At 43.7% G+C, this 19157-nt stretch overlaps 1 protein-coding gene across 1 annotated transcript in view; it reads right to left on the reverse strand.

The window, feature by feature from the left end:
- Positions 1-19157, reverse strand: part of zc3h18 (zinc finger CCCH-type containing 18) — a 43501-nt gene that overhangs the window by 14818 nt on the left and 9526 nt on the right. The window contains exons 7-10 of the mRNA XM_072386735.1: positions 16530-16559; positions 16197-16311; positions 13921-14192; positions 1210-1392 (exon numbers count right to left, since the gene is read on the reverse strand). Coding sequence (XP_072242836.1) covers positions 1210-1392; positions 13921-14192; positions 16197-16311; positions 16530-16559 — 600 coding nt within the window. The remainder of the gene's footprint in view (positions 1-1209; positions 1393-13920; positions 14193-16196; positions 16312-16529; positions 16560-19157) is intronic.

The following is a 19157-nucleotide window of genomic DNA, read 5'->3' on the forward strand; positions in this document are numbered from 1 at the left end:
AAATATCTTCTGAAGGACGCCGACTTTCGCCAAACTGTTCTCTGTGAGCAGATGAACGTATTTCATGCCAGAAATAAGGTTTAAAAATACCAGAGTTCCCCTTTAAAGGGTTATTAGAGGGAACAAGGATATTGAGGAGTCTTTGCTCTCTTCAGTAAATGAACCAAAGATAAACAGTCTCAGATCAGCTACTGACTGTGTTTGCACAGACAAACAAACAAACAAACTTCTCCTTTAAGTCTCTTCTTAAAAATCCATCTTTTCTGCATTTAGACGCTTTTATCCAAAGTGACTGACAAATGGGGCTATAACATCAAAGCTAGCATCAAAGCTAACAATAAGCTACATAGAAGGACACCACCTGTCAGAGGTGACGGTGCAGAGATGGAGTGCAGGCATGGAGGGAAGTACAGGGTAAGTCCTTGGATAGGAGATGAGTTTCTTGAAGATAGACAGGGATGCTCGGTAGCTCATTCCACCATCATAGAGCCACACATGAAAAGAGTTTGGATTGTCTTAAGCGTGGTGTAGGCGCCGCTAGACTATGAATCTATAACGACCGGAGTGATAAAAAACTTTGAGAGAGCATTCAAGTAGATGGGAACCGTTCCATTAAGCACTTTGTAGCTAACATCAGGGACTTGAATCTGATGCAGGCGGCTAAGGGCAGCCAGAGGAGCTCAATGAACAGAGGGGGGACGTGTTCTTTTAGGCTGATCCAAGACCAGACGCACCGCCGCGTTCTGGACCATCTGCAGAGGCTGGAAGACCAGTTAGGAGAGCGTTGCATGACCATGGCCTGCACCAGGAGCTTTAAACAGACACTGGGTCTGAATGACTTCCTGAACATTAAGATGTAGTTTCTCTGGAGGTTCTGTGTTTTAAATAAAACCTTCTGCACTTCAGGGGTTTCTTACTGAAATATCAGGAGATAAATAAAAAGAAAAGAAAAGGGAAAAAGTGGTGATTTAGCCCCTTCCTGCTGAACACCGTAAGCTCGGAAGAAACTTTATTAGAACCTCTCGTACACAGCGTGACGGAGTGAACTCACAACTGCTGCGTCTTTAAGTCCAACATCATTTGAATTTAATCCACATAAGGATTCAGGCAGGAAACGAGTGTCCAGAACTAGCATTAAACCCAAAAGCTGCGTAAAGTGCTGCTTGTTTTACATTTTCACCGGAGTAAAGTTAAAGAAAAAGTTCTTACCTGGAGGAGTTGGACAGAGAGACTGAGGAGCCTGAGGGGCGATGGCGCCGGCGGCCTCGTGGTGGGGAGCCCATCAAGGGGCGTCTCCTGGGAGATTTGGACCGCCGCCACGGGTCCTTCCACTCATCTGGTCGCCTCATGACTGGAAGCACCTCCTTCTTTGAGGGAGGCTCCATTGGCCTGCTGGGAAGATGTGATCGACAGTTTCAATCAAAAGTCTTAAATAATTTATGTGCAATAAATTAGCTGGAAGTGCAGAACCAGAACCGGCTGCTTATACCGTATGAGCACCAACCAACCAACAGAACATATCTGGAACTATGGTTCCTTACAAAATCTACAACAAACATGCCTCCACACAACATATCTGCTCATATAATATGTCTGAAGAGCTTCACGTCCATCAAAAACACAGATGACGAAAGAAAGAAAGACAACAATAATCAGTCATCCAAGGTGCTGATGATGAACAAAATGTTCCACTCTTTTAGCGTGATTGTAGTCTGACACAGTAGGTGAAACATGGAAACTGTTGTGATGTCATACTGTTGCTACATGGACACTTTGTACAGTTCAATAAAGTTCCAGTAAGAAGGAGTAATGCTTTAATCATCCCCATTCAAAAGAAGTTTAACAAAACAATATGAAACGGTAGGAAACTCGTTTTTATTATCTTATTTAAAGTATAAAAACAACTTTGTTATGCTACTCAAAGCAGGCATAAATGAAGGCTATGCCACGCAAAGCTTGTTCTAAATGTTAGTTTTGCAGTATTTCTTGGATTAGCTCCATCTTTGAAGAGGTAGCTCATAATAAGACGGTTGACGTGGACAGGTTTGTTATTATCAACCCGTAAAGTTACAACAGTCCACTGTCCTTGTCCCAGTGTATATACAGGAGTGGAATCGAGTTACTGACTAGTCACGGAAAACCGCAAAAATTAAATATCGCGATATTAAGAGGGCCACCGCATCACCGCATTTGACCTGATCTCACCACAACACACGTTGAGAAGGAGACATTGGCCGTGTTTCCCAGATTCGCTAAGAAGCTCTTAGCGCTAAGAGTTAGCACTCCTAAGAAGCTCTTAGCGCTAAGAGTTAGCGCTCCTAAGAAGCTCTTAGCGCTAAGAGTTAGCGCTCCTAAGAAGCTCTTAGCGCTAAGAGCTAACACAGAATTCTTAGCGCTAACTTAGACCACTCCTAAGAAGCTCTTAGCGCTAAGATCTAACACAGAGTTCTTAGAGCTAAGCGCTAACTTAGACTGCTCCTAAGAAGCTCTTAGTGCTAAGAGCTAACTTAGAGCTTCTTAGCGAATCTGGGAAACGCAGCCAATTGGCTGGTATCACAACCAAATGTTACTTCGGTCTTTTGGGAGCATTTCGGCTTTCAGCCAAATGAAAAGGGGGATTTTAATGAGGCCATCTGTAAAATCTGCGGCAAAACGGTTCAATTAAAACGAGCAAACGCAACGAATTTAAGGGCTCACCTAGCAAGCTACCATCCAGTTATTGAAACGCGGCTGCCTCCTGCCGTTGCCTCCTGCCACACAGAATCACGGAGCAGCCGACCGCTCGGAGTCGACAAGTACAGCAGAGACAATGATAAACGCCTAACAGTAACTTTTTTTTTTTTTTTTAAATGTGTAAGCGCCATGTTTCAGAGGACATATTGCAATGAGTTTTGTAATTTAGTAATTAACAAACGAATGTGCTAGATAAGATAGATTTAAAAAAAGAAAAAGAAAAAAAATTGCGATATTATAATATATTATAATATATATTCAAATATATATTAAAAGCGAAGAGACGTCCTGCTGCCTCTGACCTCCTCTGTGGGAGATCCTGGTCCATCTAATTCAGCTGAATTCACTGCTCAGACGCCGTCTTTCAGCTACTTTAACGGTGATTCTGTGGTTATAAAATCAGGATTTTATTAGAGCAGAGCGACAGTCTGAAAACGCTTTAACACGTAGTCTTAATGGGCTGATTTTAGTCCCAGTTTCTGACAAAAGAAACAGGGAAACATGTGACTGAGAGCAGCTTCAGCTGGATTAATGAACTGTTTTTACTGAAACTTTGGAGCCTGAACAGAGCAGCTTTATGGGGACTTCAGCTGGATTAATGAACTGTTTTTACTGAAACTTTGGAGCCTGAACAGAGCAGCTTTACGGGGACTTCAGCTGGATTAATTAACTGTTTTTACTGAAACTTTGGAGCCTGAACAGAGCAGCTTTACGGGGACTTCAGCTGGATTAATTAACTGTTTTTACTGAAACTTTGGAGCCTGAACAGAGCAGCTTTACGGGGACTTCAGCTGGATTAATGAACTGTTTTTACTGAAACTTTGGAGCCTGAACAGAGCAGCTTTACGGGGACTTCAGCTGGATTAATGAACTGTTTTTACTGAAACTTTGGAGCCTGAACAGAGCAGCTTTACAGGGACTTTAGCTGGATTAATGAACTGTTTTTACTGAAACTTTGGAGCCTGAACAGAGCAGCTTTACAGGGACTTTAGCTGGATTAATGAACTGTTTTTACTGAAACTTTGGAGCCTGAACAGAGCAGCTTTACGGGGACTTCAGCTGGATTAATGAACTGTTTTCACTGAAACTTTGGAGCCTGAACAGAGCAGCTGAGTGTTTCCATGCAGGAGGATTCAAACCCAGCTGATCATCTGGGTGCGTCGGTCCGGTTTTACAAGCTAAAGAGTTCAGGATTTCAAGCATTTTAAAAGTTTTGGTTATGTGGAGCAGCACTCAAGATGCCCGGAGGGCTAAAAGCAGCAGCCTGGTCCCTTCAGGGACTGAATCTTTGAACATCAAAGCATGTTATTTCCGTGGTTGCACCCCAGCCCCTGACATAAGCTGCTTTTGTTCCGTCTCTGGAGTTTTTTGGTGGCGTAACCAGAGCTGTTTGAAACAGATTAGATCTAATGTTAACTTGGGCACAGGCTCTGAACTAGATTCCCAGCCTTTTTGGTTTGTGCAGATGAGAAACAGCAGAAGCTAAACAAAAACATCGCATTTTTTAGGCAGATAAGGTGCAACCACGACTGGAAAATGGCCAGTGCCCCAGTTAAAACCAGTTCTCTCTGTTTGACCAGAAAGGTTCCGACTCTTGGCCCCATCTCATCCCATTTAGCTTCTCTTCATTGGCTCCCTGTTAGATTCAGAATAGAATTTAAGATTCTTCTTCTCACATATAAAGCTCTTAATGACCGAGCTCCATCACATCTTAAAGATCTCACAGTTGGATATTTCCCCAACAGAGCACTTTGCTCTCAGGCTGCAGGTTTCCTGGTGGTTCCCAGAGTTTCTAAAAGCAGAATGGGAGGCAGAGCCTTCAGTTATCAGGCCCCTAAAAGCAGAATGGGAGGCAGAGCCTTCAGTTATCAGGCCCCTAAAAGCAGAATGGGAGGCAGAGCCTTCAGTTATCAGGCCCCTAAAAGCAGAATGGGAGGCAGAGCCTTCAGTTATCAGGCCCCTAAAAGCAGAATGGGAGGCAGAGCCTTCAGTTATCAGGCCCCTAAAAGAAGAATGGGAGGCAGAGCCTTCAGTTATCAGGCCCCTAAAAGCAGAATGGGAGGCAGAGCCTTCAGTTATCAGGCCCCTAAAAGCAGAATGGGAGGCAGAGCCTTCAGTTATCAGGCCCCTAAAAGCAGAATGGGAGGCAGAGCCTTCAGTTATCAGGCCCCTAAAAGCAGAATGGGAGGCAGAGCCTTCAGTTATCAGGCCCCTAAAAGCAGAATGGGAGGCAGGGCCTTCAGTTATCAGGCCCCTAAAAGCAGAATGGGAGGCAGGGCCTTCAGTTATCAGGCCCCTAAAAGCAGAATGGGAGGCAGAGCCTTCAGTTATCAGGCCCCTAAAAGCAGAATGGGAGGCAGAGCCTTCAGTTATCAGGCCCCTAAAAGCAGAATGGGAGGCAGAGCCTTCAGTTATCAGGCCCCTAAAAGCAGAATGGGAGGCAGAGCCTTCAGTTATCAGGCCCCTAAAAGCAGAATGGGAGGCAGAGCCTTCAGTTATCAGGCCCCTAAAAGCAGAATGGGAGGCAGAGCCTTCAGTTATCAGGCCCCTAAAAGCAGAATGGGAGGCAGAGCCTTCAGTTATCAGGCCCCTAAAAGCAGAATGGGAGGCAGAGCCTTCAGTTATCAGGCCCCTAAAAGCAGAATGGGAGGCAGAGCCTTCAGTTATCAGGCCCCTAAAAGCAGAATGGGAGGCAGAGCCTTCAGTTATCAGGCCCCTAAAAGCAGAATGGGAGGCAGAGCCTTCAGTTATCAGGCCCCTAAAAGCATAATGGGAGGCAGAGCCTTCAGTTATCAGGCCCCTAAAAGCAGAATGGGAGGCAGAGCCTTCAGTTATCAGGCCCCTAAAAGCAGAATGGGAGGCAGAGCCTTCAGTTATCAGGCCCCTAAAAGCAGAATGGGAGGCAGAGCCTTCAGTTATCAGGCCCCTAAAAGCAGAATGGGAGGCAGAGCCTTCAGTTATCAGGCCCCTAAAAGCAGAATGGGAGGCAGAGCCTTCAGTTATCAGGCCCCTAAAAGCAGAATGGGAGGCAGAGCCTTCAGTTATCAGGCCCCTAAAAGCAGAATGGGAGGCAGAGCCTTCAGTTATCAGGCCCCTAAAAGCAGAATGGGAGGCAGAGCCTTCAGTTATCAGGCCCCTAAAAGCAGAATGGGAGGCAGAGCCTTCAGTTATCAGGCCCCTAAAAGCAGAATGGGAGGCAGAGCCTTCAGTTATCAGGCCCCTAAAAGCAGAATGGGAGGCAGAGCCTTCAGTTATCAGGCCCCTCTCTGTGGAACCAGCTGCCAGTTTGGCTTCAGGAAGCAGACACCCTCTCTACCTTTAAGATCAGGCTGAAACTTTCCTTTCTGATAAAGCTTATAGTTAGGGATGGCTCAGGTGAGCCTGAAACATCCCATAGTTCTGCTGCTATAGGCCCAGCCTGCTGGGGGAGCTCATCTGTCTCACCTTTCCTCACTTTGCTCTCTTTTCCCCCCTGTTTAATTTCTAAATGATTTTCTGTCCATGTGACATTATTGTGGTTATTAACTTGTGTTTCCCTGTTCCAGCAGGTATCCTTTGAATGGTGTTATGGTGTTTTCCCCCCTCTTTTCCCTCTTTTCTGTCTTCTCAAACCCCAGCTGGTCGAGGCGGATGGCCACCCTTCCTGGTTCTGGTTCTGCCAGAGGTTTCTTCCTGGTTCTGGTTCTGCCAGAGGTTTCTTCCTGGTTCTGGTTCTGCCAGAGGTTTCTTCCTGGTTCTGGTTCTGCCAGAGGTTTCCTCCTGGTTCTGGTTCTGGTTCTGCCAGAGGTTTCTTCCTGTTAAAGGGAGTCGTTCCTTTCCACAGTCCCTCAGGCTCAGGACGGGAGATTGGACTGAAGACAAGTTTCGGTCCAATCTGTTGGTTTCCTTAGCTCGGATATTATTTTTGAATTGGCTCCATATGAATTAATTGGATTATGATTACAATGAATTGAATTCCAATTGGCTTGAATTGGACTTTATTATTTAAGTGCCTTGAGATGACTGTAATTGTTGTAATCTGGCGCTTTATAAATAAAATTTAATTTAATTTCAGCTACAGTAATAAACATTGGAAACACCACCTGATCTCATAGCTACTGTTTGGAGTGACGCATAAATATCTTTCAGCACCGTGGTGCAGCCCCAGGTAAAAAATGTGTGTGAGGATGTTTGTTGTGGTTTGACTCAACAAGCAGCAGTTAAACATGTCAAGACATTCAGATTACTAAATTTCTCCCATAAAGACTCATCACATGCACCTCGGTATCCTTCAGGAGGTGATGTAAGGGGGTGTGTAATTTAAGACGGATGCATCATATGTGGTCGCATCGACAGACAGAACATTTACTTCATTTACTTGTCATGACAGATCATGATTCAGCGTTTTCAAAGCTCCATGAATGATATCTTTAGAACACACCTGCAGGCACCGTGTTGGCTGCCAATGATCTGGATGAAACTACAGGTGAGCACAGTAACAAGAGGATGCAGGAATTCCCTTTAACTGGTTTATCGTCACAGTTTCATTTATTTCATAATCAGATACTTATGAGCCACAGATGTCGTGTCAGAGGATGATAAGAATCTAAGAAAATCATTTGTTCCATTCCACCGAGTGAAATCCAAACAAGCCTCTTTCTATTAATCCGTCCTTAATAGCGGTTAAAGCATCACAGACGCTCTGGGCGTGTTTATAGGTGCAGACATGAGGCCAAATTCGGTTAAAGGAAGGAAAAATGCCTTTTTATGTCGCACTTTAAGCTGTTTTTCATTAATTATGGTAAAAAGAAGATATATTATGCCTTGTGCACATTAAGATGATTTTATGTATTTTAATATATTTTATTTATTTGCCTTTATTTATTATTATTTAGTTTATTATTCATTATTTAGTTTATTTGTCTTATTCATTTATTTTTTGCTTATTTTATCCGTCGCAGCCCAAGTGACGAGATCTCGTGAGATTAAACTCATCTCGTTAAAAATCTGTAAAAACCAGGAAGTTCCTTTTGTGACCTGCGGGGGCAGTAATGCGCCTTTGCTACATGTAGCCTGCCGGAACCTAAAGAAGAAGAAGAAGAAGAAGAGGAGGAGAAGCAGCCAGAATGACGGAGGAAAATAGAAATAGCTGCCCCCGACACTCTCAAATGGTTTGTTTGGCAGCATCTTGGGTTATAAATGATAAATGGCAGCAGAGTGACATCCTCGGTCAGGCTCTGTTTGCACTATTTTCACTTTGTATTGACAAAGTAGAACTTTGATTTGGTTTAGCACATAATATTGTTTCTAAATTTTAACAATTTGTGGAAGAAGAAGTTAATTAAAAGCTCCTGCTTACATCATGCATGTAAAGAGTTATAATAAAACATTTCTAAATGCAGCTCGGTTGAATAAAAGCCTGTCATACATTTTGTCATCGCAGTTTCCTTAAAGATACATCACAACTGATCTGACATCAGCCATCAGCTCCTATTGGAGCCCTTTCTGAAAAACCCAAAGCGTTTGACGGTTCCTGCCTGAAAGCGCCTCCACCGGTTGTAAAGAATTCACTGGAAAGGATGAGAGCCTCAGTAAGACAACTGGAAACTCAACAGGAAGGGTTTCAGTGCAGAAATGCAGCCGTCACACTTGTTCATCTCCTTTTTAACCATAAACTTATGCCCTGTTTTAAATGTTTTCCATTAACACCGAACACAATTCAGCCCGATTCAGTTATGAGTAAAAGCATAAAGTAACAGTTCAGTTTCAGCTGAGGCTCACCCACAGTGACGGTTAGTTTCTTACCAAAAATCACAGCCGGTAGAGGTAAATAAACTTCCTCCTTCAGCCAGAATAAACAAAGCTTAAGGCAGCATTAGGTCACCAGTACCCTGTTATTTACATGCTACACCGTCTGACTAATGCAGAAATTAAACAAGTTTCATCAGCATATTAGCTTTCTTTGTGGGCTAAGATCATTCGTCTGAGACGCTCAGATTGTTTTTATGTCTCATCTCTCAGTGTAATTTAGTATTTAAGCTAAGCCTGGTTAAGCAGCCTCTCTGTTAAACTCAAATTAAATCAACATTTGTTCAGAAACTGATGGTCAATCTCTGCTGAACAGCTATTCCCGACTGGCCATAATAGGAGTTTTCAGACTTAGGTGCAGTATATCTGATCTGCATGTGTCCTAAACGCCACCTCATTCCCCTCAAACAGAGGATTAAGGTGTCCTCAACGTCGACTTTTCTGCTTAATCAGGCTCAAAGGCCAAAAGGTCAAAGGTCAACTGAAATCCATCTGCTTTTATTCATTCATCTTTTGCCTGTGGAAGCTGCAGAAACCGTGTTGGCTGCCAATGATCTGGATGAAACTACAGGTGAACACAGTCACTGTAACAAGAGGATGTAGGAATTCCCTTTAACTTGTTTATCGTTTCATTTATTTCATAATCAGAGACTTATGAGCCACAGACAGAGGCTTCTTCATGACCTCAGACCGATGTCGTGTCAGAGGATGATAAGAATCTAAACTCTGTAAATGTCCTGAATTTCACACCCAAGAAAAAACAGGATGAAATGTTTTCTTAAGAGAGTCAAGATTCCAAACTAAAAATAGGATAAACAGAATTAATTTGTTCTATTTACAAACAAAATGCCACTGAGTGAAATACAAACAAACCTCTTATTATTAATCTGTCGAAAGATAAAGCAGTAGTTTGTCGGCCAAACCCTACTCGACACATCTGATCTGATATTAGCCAGGAACACATCTCCTATCTCTGGAAATCTCTTATGATGCTCAACCATGGCATCAGATGACTGTAATTATAAGTAATGCCTGGAATAAGACCCCAAAACCAGAAGTTGTGGATGCAGAACAGGAACAAAATGGAAAGAAATGAGGAGGAAGTGTGTGATCGCTGGCAGTTTGGAGCTCTGATAACCATCCAGCAGGAGCATCAGGAAGGAAATATTCATTTCACTGAGACCTGGCTGCAGGAACAGCTCTAACAGCTCTCTTCTCAGCTTTAAGACTATCCCGGCAGACAGAGACTGCAGACAGAGCGCTAACAGTAAAGGAGGAGGATCACAGAGCTGGTTAACAACAGATGGTGGAATCCTGGACCTGGCTGCAGGAACAACTCTAACAGCTCTCTGCTCAGCTTTAAGACTATCCGGGCAGACAGAGACTGCAGACAGAGCGCTAACAGTAAAGGAGGAGGATCACAGAGCTGGTTAACAACAGATGGTGGAATCCTGGACCTGGCTGCAGGAACAGCTCTAACAGCTCTCTGCTCAGCTTTAAGACTATCCGGGCAGACAGAGACTGCAGACAGAGCGCTAACAGTAAAGGAGGAGGATCACAGAGCTGGTTAACAACAGATAGTGGAATCCTGGACCTGGCTGCAGGAACAACTCTAACAGCTCTCTGCTCAGCTTTAAGACTATCGGGGCAGACAGAGACTGCAGACAGAGCGCTAACAGTAAAGGAGGAGGATCACAGAGCTGGTTAACAACAGATGGTGGAATCCTGGACCTGGCTGCAGGAACAACTCTAACAGCTCTCTGCTCAGCTTTAAGACTATCCGGGCAGACAGAGACTGCAGACAGAGCGCTAACAGTAAAGGAGGAGGATCACAGAGCTGGTTAACAACAGATAGTGGAATCCTGGACCTGGCTGCAGGAACAGCTCTAACAGCTCTCTGCTCAGCTTTAAGACTATCCGGGCAGACAGAGACTGCAGACAGAGCGCTAACAGTAAAGGAGGAGGATCACAGAGCTGGTTAACAACCGATGGTGGAATCCTGGACCTGGCTGCAGGAACAGCTCTAACAGCTCTCTGCTCAGCTTTAAGACTATCCGGGCAGACAGAGACTGCAGACAGAGCGCTAACAGTAAAGGAGGAGGATCACAGAGCTGGTTAACAACAGATGGTGGAATCCTGGACCTGGCTGCAGGAACAACTCTAACAGCTCTCTGCTCAGCTTTAAGACTATCCGGGCAGACAGAGACTGCAGACAGAGCGCTAACAGTAAAGGAGGAGGATCACAGAGCTGGTTAACAACAGATGGTGGAATCCTGGACCTGGCTGCAGGAACAACTCTAACAGCTCTCTGCTCAGCTTTAAGACTATCCAGGCAGACAGAGACTGCAGACAGAGCACTAACAGTAAAGGAGGAGGATCACAGAGCTGGTTAACAACAGATGGTGGAATCCTGGACCTGGCTGCAGGCACAGCTCTAACAGCTCTCTGCTCAGCTTTAAGACTATCCGGGCAGACAGAGACTGCAGACAGAGCGCTAACAGTAAAGGAGGAGGATCACAGAGCTGGTTAACAACAGATGGTGGAATCCTGGACCTGGCTGCAGGAACAGCTCTAACAGCTCTCTGCTCAGCTTTAAGACTATCGGGGCAGACAGAGACTGCAGACAACTGTCTAAATGTTTCAGCTGATTTTCATTTTCATTCTTTTTTTGCACATCTTTATAATTAATTCATACTTAGCAACATAACGCCCCTTCTGGTATAATAACGTGTTAATTAACTGAATCAAACCCTGAAGATTGTTGTTTTTATACAGCTGAATGCAGATAATTATGAGCTTTTGAAGCAGAAATGATGGCAATGAGCTCTTTTCTTTAATAGTTTTGGGGTTATTTTTGTTAAATGTTGAAGGACGGTGAGGTGTGAACAAAAGGAGGTTCATAAAAGTTAGAGTTTCAGCAGAAATGACTGTTTATGGCAATCAATATGCCAGAGATGCCTCTGTATTTACAACTAAATGAAGGATTATATCAGGACTGATATCAAATGCAAACCTTCAGCCTAAATGAGGATGAGTGTCACGTCCACTCCTGGGCTCTGGATAAACATTTCCTACCTCAGACAGATTTAGGAAGTCATTAGCCGTCTGCTCCACTTACACTCGGCTAAGTTTACCAACAACATTGGGGGGGGGTGGGATTTTCCCCAGCAGTCATATCAGTATTTCGTTTGGTGAAAATGAGCTCAAGATTCAACTGTTTATCTATCTGTGTGTGACAAATATTTGTTGGAGGAAATTAACCGTAGGAGTGGATATTCCCAGTGAAGTGAGACTGAAAAAGCTGCATAATTAAGCCGTGCAATGCAACATATCAGCTTAACTCACGCAGTGAATGATTCCACAGGTGTGATGCAAGAGCAAACATGTTACCTCACCAGGTAAAAATAGAATCCGAGCTATTTTTAACCCTCTTCTCATCAACCATTACTTCATTTGAGGAAGGACTGGCCAGAGAAGGGAGTAAACAATGTCAGAAAGGCGGTGGAGCACGACAGAAGGTAACAGGATGTTGGCACACGTAGCTTTAATGAACCCAGCTGACATGACTGGAAAGCACAGCTTCATCTGGCGGGAGGCTGCTCGGATGACAAGCTGAACTCAGAATGACCCCCAGTGCAAAGAAAAGGTGTAAACCTCTGCTGCAATGCAGAATAAAGCATTAATCATCTTAACCTGACATTTCTGCCTTTGTTTTCTTAATATATTCAACCAGCTGACCTGAAACCCACCTGAAAACATTCTTTGAAAGAGCCGTTTCCGTCACTCGGCGCTGGACAAAGCGGGCGTTGGCCACTGTTAGAAAACAATGTGGGCCTGAAACGTCATCGTTATTGTTTGAGCCCTGAAGGCTGATGAGAAGCCAACGGTGGAATGGAAAGTTCCAGCGTTTCAAAACCAGATTGTGACTGTATGTGAAAACAGGAGAGATGTGCAACCACTGGCATTAAGTCATTAACCATGTGAATGCATTTAGATCAGGTTTGTATGATTCAGGCTTGACTAAAGCTGTGTTTTACTTAAGGTGAAATGGGCCTTAAATTTTCCACTTGAACTAAAGTATCAGCTGAAATGTGAGGAAATTTCAGGTGGAGTCAAATGTTGTAGCTATAAGATAATACTTTAGAAACTGACCGGATAATTACAGTTTGAGCAGATAATTCTAATAAAGCAGCAGCTTATACCTCAGTTTGATGTCTCCTGATCCTTTGTTCACTCATAAAAACAGACGTTTCTGCAGCAGAATGACAGACTGCACTGCGTTTTATGAACTAATGCGACTCAATTTTAGTTAGATATCGTCATCTTAGAGCTTATGAAACACCAGAAAGAACCAGCAGGTGTGAGTGTGCAACAGAACAAAGACAAAGTTTATTTAAGCATGTCGTCACAGCGGCTTGAGAAGGTTGTTTTCCTCCTGCATCCTGTCAATAAGCAGCCCGCTCCTGCTCAGTTTCATGGGAAACTCAAAGGCTCTGAACTGTTGCTACATTTAAGATGAATCTTAAGTCCTAAATCAATCAGCTGCTGATCTCCTTACCTTCAAACATGAAGCAGCTCTACAGTTTTTAAAAAATATGATGCAAATCACATGCTGCAAATTTAAAAAAAAGCATGATGCAAAACGTTTGGGGGGTGCAGCATCTGATAGACGATCAATAAAACCAGATCATCCCACCATAATGTAAAGAAGGAGCTGCCGTTTGACCACATATCAACAGTATTACGGACAAATATTTGGCTTATAAACTCACAATTTAGCCTAAAACATGCTAGCCCCAGAATTAAACTTTAAACACTTTCAAACATTCCTTTTAAAAGCAGAATTTCGAGATTAAGGCGTAACTTTCCCCGTAGGTAAAGACCCGGGAACCCAAACGTGGGTAACATTGTGTCCAAGAAGTCTATTAAAATAAAGGTTTTAAACAACTCACTTCTCGCTGTCGGAGTTTCCGCCATCTTTGTAGTCCAAAACAGTCGATCCCCGACTTTTCCGGCTATTGATTTCAATATTGTTTCAATTGTCAAATACAAGGATAGTATTTTTTTTTTCCACGAAGGACAAAACAATTCTTTGAACAGATAAAGCCATGAAAGGCTCAGCTGTCACGCGTTTCTTTGCAGTAACTTCATGGGATTTCGTCCTTTGGAGTCCATTCATTCGGTGATCGACCATTTTGGACTACAAAGATGGCGGAGAGCGGAAACTCCGACAGAGAAGTGAGTTGTTAAAACCTTTATTTACAAAAAGTCTTCGACATTAACACAACAACAACGTCTGTCTGAGGTAGTCTGGACCACCCAAACCCAGGAGTTAGGCACTTTCACCTTCTTCCCTCTCTGGTTTACCAACAGGGTCGAAATAAAACGGCTTTCTCTTACTTTGGTGGCATGCTGAGGGGGGAGCGCGGCTTCAGCTTGTCCTCCTCCTTCTTCTCTCTGGGGTCCCGAGGAGGACGCATCCTTGGCCTCTCCTTCTCGTCGCGCTTCATCCGGTCCCGCTCCCACTCCTCTTTCCGCCGCATCCTCTCCTTCTCGCGCTCCCGCTCGCGCTCCCGCTCTCTCTCCCGCTGCCGCCGCTCCCTCTCGCGGTGATCTCTCTCCCGCTCTCGGTCTCGGTGGCGCTCCCGCGGGTCGCGTTCGCGCTCACGCTCCTACGGAAGAAAAGGAAAAAGGAAACAAGCTGCTTACTGATCTCTTCTTGTCCTAAACACCCACGGTTGTTGTCACCGACCCTGCAGGACGTAAAAAACGCCCAAAACAGTTGATTTGGACCAATCGTGTGCAGCTCTGACACAGCTGGAGTCTCAGCCTGTTTCGGTGAAACTGCGTTTAATGCAACCTCAGATTTCTGCTCCACAGTCAGAGTGGAAATCGGCGGCCTTTTAACACGGCTGCTCCCTGCGTTTAATGCGCCGGCTGTGAAACTAAAACTCAGAAACTAAACGTTACGTGTACAGAAGCCGCAATATGAAGAATACTGAAGAATAATGAAGAATAATGAAGAATAATGAAGAATAATGAAGAATAATGAAGAATAATGAAGAATACTGAAGAATACTGAAGAATAATGAAGAATAATGAAGAATACTGAAGAATAATGAAGAATAATGAAGAATAATGAAGAATACTGAAGAATAATGAAGAATACTGAAGAATAATGAAGAATACTGAAGAATAATGAAGAATACTGAAGAATACTGAAGAATAATGAAGAATACTGAAGAATAATGAAGAATAATGAAGAATAATGAAGAATACTGAAGAATACTGAAGAATAATGAAGAATAATGAAGAATAATGAAGAATACTGAAGAATAATGAAGAATACTGAAGAATAATGAAGAATACTGAAGAATAATGAAGAATACTGAAGAATAATGAAGAATACTGAAGAATAATGAAGAATACTGAAGAATACTGAAGAATACTGAAGAATAATGAAGAATACTGAAGAATAATGAAGAATACTGAAGAATAATGAAGAATACTGAAGAATACTGAAGAATATTCATGATGGTTTTCAGTTTCTCTCACTGTCAGAATAACTCGAGCTGCAACGGATCAAAAACTCACGGATCGGATCATTTTCCGGGTCAGCAAGATTTGTTTTAGTCTTTTTGTTTATCAACACTTTTAAATTATCAGATTAAATGTGCACAAGGCCTAATATCTTCTTTTTACCATAATTAATGAAAAACAGCTTAAAGTGCGACATAAAAAGGCATTTTTCCTTCCTTTAACCGAATTTGGCCTCATGTCTGTGATCCACTGCTTGTTATATTTGGTTCTGTTATGCATTTGGTTTAAGTTGCATCTTTATTTATATTTTGTTTTTGTTACAATTGTGTTTATTATGATTTGAGTTTTGTTTTTTTCTGTTAACAAGTCAGTGGATCCACCTGATTGGCTGACTGCGGCGCCAGCCAATCAGGTGCTGGGACTGGCGCCTGGATGGTTTTTAAGGAGCCCAGGTAGCCAAAACGAGGGGAAAAAAAGACGTGGACAAGCGAGAGGCGGCAGTAGGGACTCCTGGGCTGGCCAGAGACGCTGGAGCAGTGCATTGGCAGCTGTTGGGACGCAGTGGCAGAAAGCTGTGAGTCCCTGATGCACTGTTAGCTGTAGGCTCAGGCCCTCTCTGGACCCTCCTGTCTGCATAGTTGTCTGCCGCCATGTTCTTTGCTTTTTTTTAGGTCCACGTCCGTTGCTGGGAGCACCGGGGACCAGCTGAGCCGACTAACCAGGCGACGGGATTGGCTGGAGTGGTGTTTTTATTTGAACATATCCCAGCTCCTTTTAATAAATGTAGTTTTTAATTGTGCCTCTAAGCTGTGGCTCATCAGTACCGCTCCCCATCGTAGCTTTAAGGAGGGAGCTGCAGTCGGTGGAGAGTTGAGCTGGTTGACCACCCCCCTCCTTCACCCCGTGACATCTGCCCCTATAAACCTCATGGATCATCTGCGATACCTACAACTGGTTTCCATCACTGCAGGATCCCTCACTGGATCATGTGCGACTGCAGAAGCTGTTAAAGTGAAAATCCACTTAACTTAATAACTTAAGCTGAGCAGCAGTGAACGGAAAGCTGACCCCTCATGAGATGAGTGATGCCTAGAGATCAGAAACTCTGAATGTTGCAGAGGAGTGTGGATACTCACAGTGTAGTGGTAGGGAAGAGGAGCCTCCGTGTACTGAACTCTGAAGTTCTCATACTGGCCACCGCGCCATAAAGCCTCCATTTCGTAGTCATAGTACGGGTCAGCATAGGGATCGCTGCAGAGGGGAAGAAACTGGGTGATACTTTGGAAAAAGGTCTAAGGATCCGACAAAATCAGACCCCTTAAATAATACTGAAGGCAACAATGATCCCTGTGAAAATAACTCAATGACTATTTAACCAAATAATCAAAAGTTTCTACGAATCAGGAGGATATGAAGCTGATGGATGCTGCAGGAAAAAAGAATCATTAAGCTGCTTTGTTCTCTCTTACCCATAAATAGGATCTCTGAAGTCCATCTCCCTGAAAGAGGAAAACATTTGATCAGAAGCTTTATTTACGGATGCTGTGCAGGTCAGGGTTATCTTTATGTGCTGTGATTAGCTCTGACTCATCCCTGCCTTTTCTGTTTAGTTTCCCCTTCCAGTTACTTCAGGAATCCTCTTATTGGGCCTCATGCAAGAACCACTCGTGTGAACAGATCTGTTCTGAAGTCGTGCTTTAAGAGAACTTTATTCATTCGTTTTCTTTCAGGTATGAACAGAAATTACGACCCAAACCTGTCGTAGGAGTCAAAATAGTCCGTTATTAGAGTAAATAGATACATTATACCTCATTCTTATGCTGACATTGCTCTGTTTGACTTAAATTAAGCACTAAAGACCGTGCAGATATCCTTACAGAGGCAGACGAAAGGCTGACATCTCGATTTAGATCGACTGTGCTGCTGCAAATATGCAGCTGGCTGCAGCCACAACTCATTCCAGCACACAACCAGGACCTCACCACCCTGGATTTTTGGCCGCGGGAACCTTTCAGAGGGAGATTGGCGACAGATCGGTTGTGTCCCAGTCTTCTGTGTCTCCTCAGTTTAACCCAAACACATGAGATTCATCCACCGCTGTCCAACAGGTACAACCTAAGAGGGACTTCCATGCCATGGCTGGGTTGCCAAACATGATCAGAGCAATAGTCTGCACACATATACGCATCAAAGCAGCCGTGCTGTTGTTGAGCTGCAGGCCAGATGGGTGTCTGGATACAGCAGGGGGGGCAAACTGCTCTATAGCCCAGAGAAGGCATCCCAGATTATCCTGGCATGCTGCGTTTTGCACATATTGCCATGAAGGAGGGTTTCTCCCACTTCCACTAACTGAACAGGAAGCATCGCCTTATTTTGGGCGAGGAGTATGCAAACTTTATCACGTGCACGTGCATTAAAGCGTGCACGGCTGGCACTCATCATTTCCGCAGGTCGTTTACACACTTTTCAGAAGTTAAGAGCGTTTGTTGAACCTTGAAGGCCTTCTTACGGAAAAAAGTGAGAGATTTAGAATAAGAACACGAAAGTGTTGGTGCATGAGGCCCAATGAGAGTTGAACTTATTCAGGATGACTCAATGAGTGGAGATGAGAGTGAGCCACAGCGAGGTTACATCAGGCTGATATTCATGACTTATTCGTGAATAAGCTGGTGCTGCCATTGTGTCACACAAGGGAAGACCGACTCGAGCAGACCGGGGCATCATTGTCATGAGACCACATCGAAGGCAGCTGTATAAACGAAAATGGACAAAATCATTTTGCAGATTATGCAAAGGCCAACCTGGGAATCCATCGGCTTTCATCCGATGAATCAGCCAATGGGAGCCTTGTTTTTGGGCTTCTTTGGGCTTGTTATATCTAGGTATCTCTGCAAACCCTCTTATGGATTCAGATGAAATTTAAAAAAAGCAAATTGCATCATCAAACTACATTTTGGCTTCTAAGTTCCCTCTCTTCGTCATGTTGTCAAGAAATTAGGCCTGCTAAAAAAATGCACAGATTGCACTAAAAGCAATTATTTGTCACCCGGAGTAAGACCTTTATTATGGGCTGTTAGATCCAATAGTTCGATCCCCGTAATAATGACCAAGTACTTAAGAATATGGTCCATATCACCTTTTATTAGCTGCCTGCACAGCTTCCCTCTCATCACCTCCTGTCTTTCTTTTTCGCAGAGTAGTAGCAAAATCCACTGTTGCAAAGCTTTTTGGCCCATTCATTCACTTTCTCACTGACCCAGAACCAGTAACGTGCAACTTCAGCAGTTGTCTGATCAATACTCAATCCATATGCGTGTCTGTAAGCTGAACACGAGTGCCACCGCCGCTCAGTGTTCTGTCTGCAGGTCAGACGTTTCATGAGCGTCAGACACTGAAAACGGACGCTTGTTTTCTGTTTTGGAGACAGAAGCAGCAGAGATCAGAGAAGTCCAACACAGGAACAGCACAAAGAGTCCTGAGATCTGGGATAAAACTCTTTAAATCAAAGACCAGTACCACACAGAACAGGTGTGGATACCAGAGCATCTGGTATCCATATAAAGCCAAGAGGAGAACGGACCAGAACCAGCGAGACTCCCTCAGGATCTGCTGTTAAACTCCATTTAAACATGTTTTACGGTTCTTCTCTTTTGCTTTGGAGAGTTTGCCTGTGATGTCATGATGAGACACCCTTAAAACGACGGCAGGAATCAGCATGTGTTCTGCAAGCTTTAAATCAGGGGCCGGGAACCTTTTTGATTAAGAGAGCCATGAAAGCAAAAAATTTGGAAATTTATTTCAATGAGAGCCATATAATATATTTTAAAAGTGAATTCAACTAAATGTCAGTATAATAAGCCTCTGAATTTATTAGCATATTATATTAGCATATATTAGCATATTATTTATTAGCATACTCGCCATCTGTGAATGGTTTTCCGTTCCTCACTATTGCTAAAGATCCAGCAAAGCTAGCAGAATTATAGTCACCTTGCCGGGTTGCTGCTGGCTGCTTGTACCCTGCTCAGTAGCTCTAGCTTGTACCCTGCTCAGTAGCTCTAGCTTGTACCCTGCTCAGTAGCTCTAGCTTGTACCCT

The sequence above is a fragment of the Leuresthes tenuis genome, unplaced genomic scaffold, assembly GCF_036924035.1.
Source record: "Leuresthes tenuis unplaced genomic scaffold, fLeuTen1.0.hap1 SCAF_5, whole genome shotgun sequence".
Lineage (NCBI taxonomy): Eukaryota > Metazoa > Chordata > Actinopteri > Atheriniformes > Atherinopsidae > Leuresthes > Leuresthes tenuis.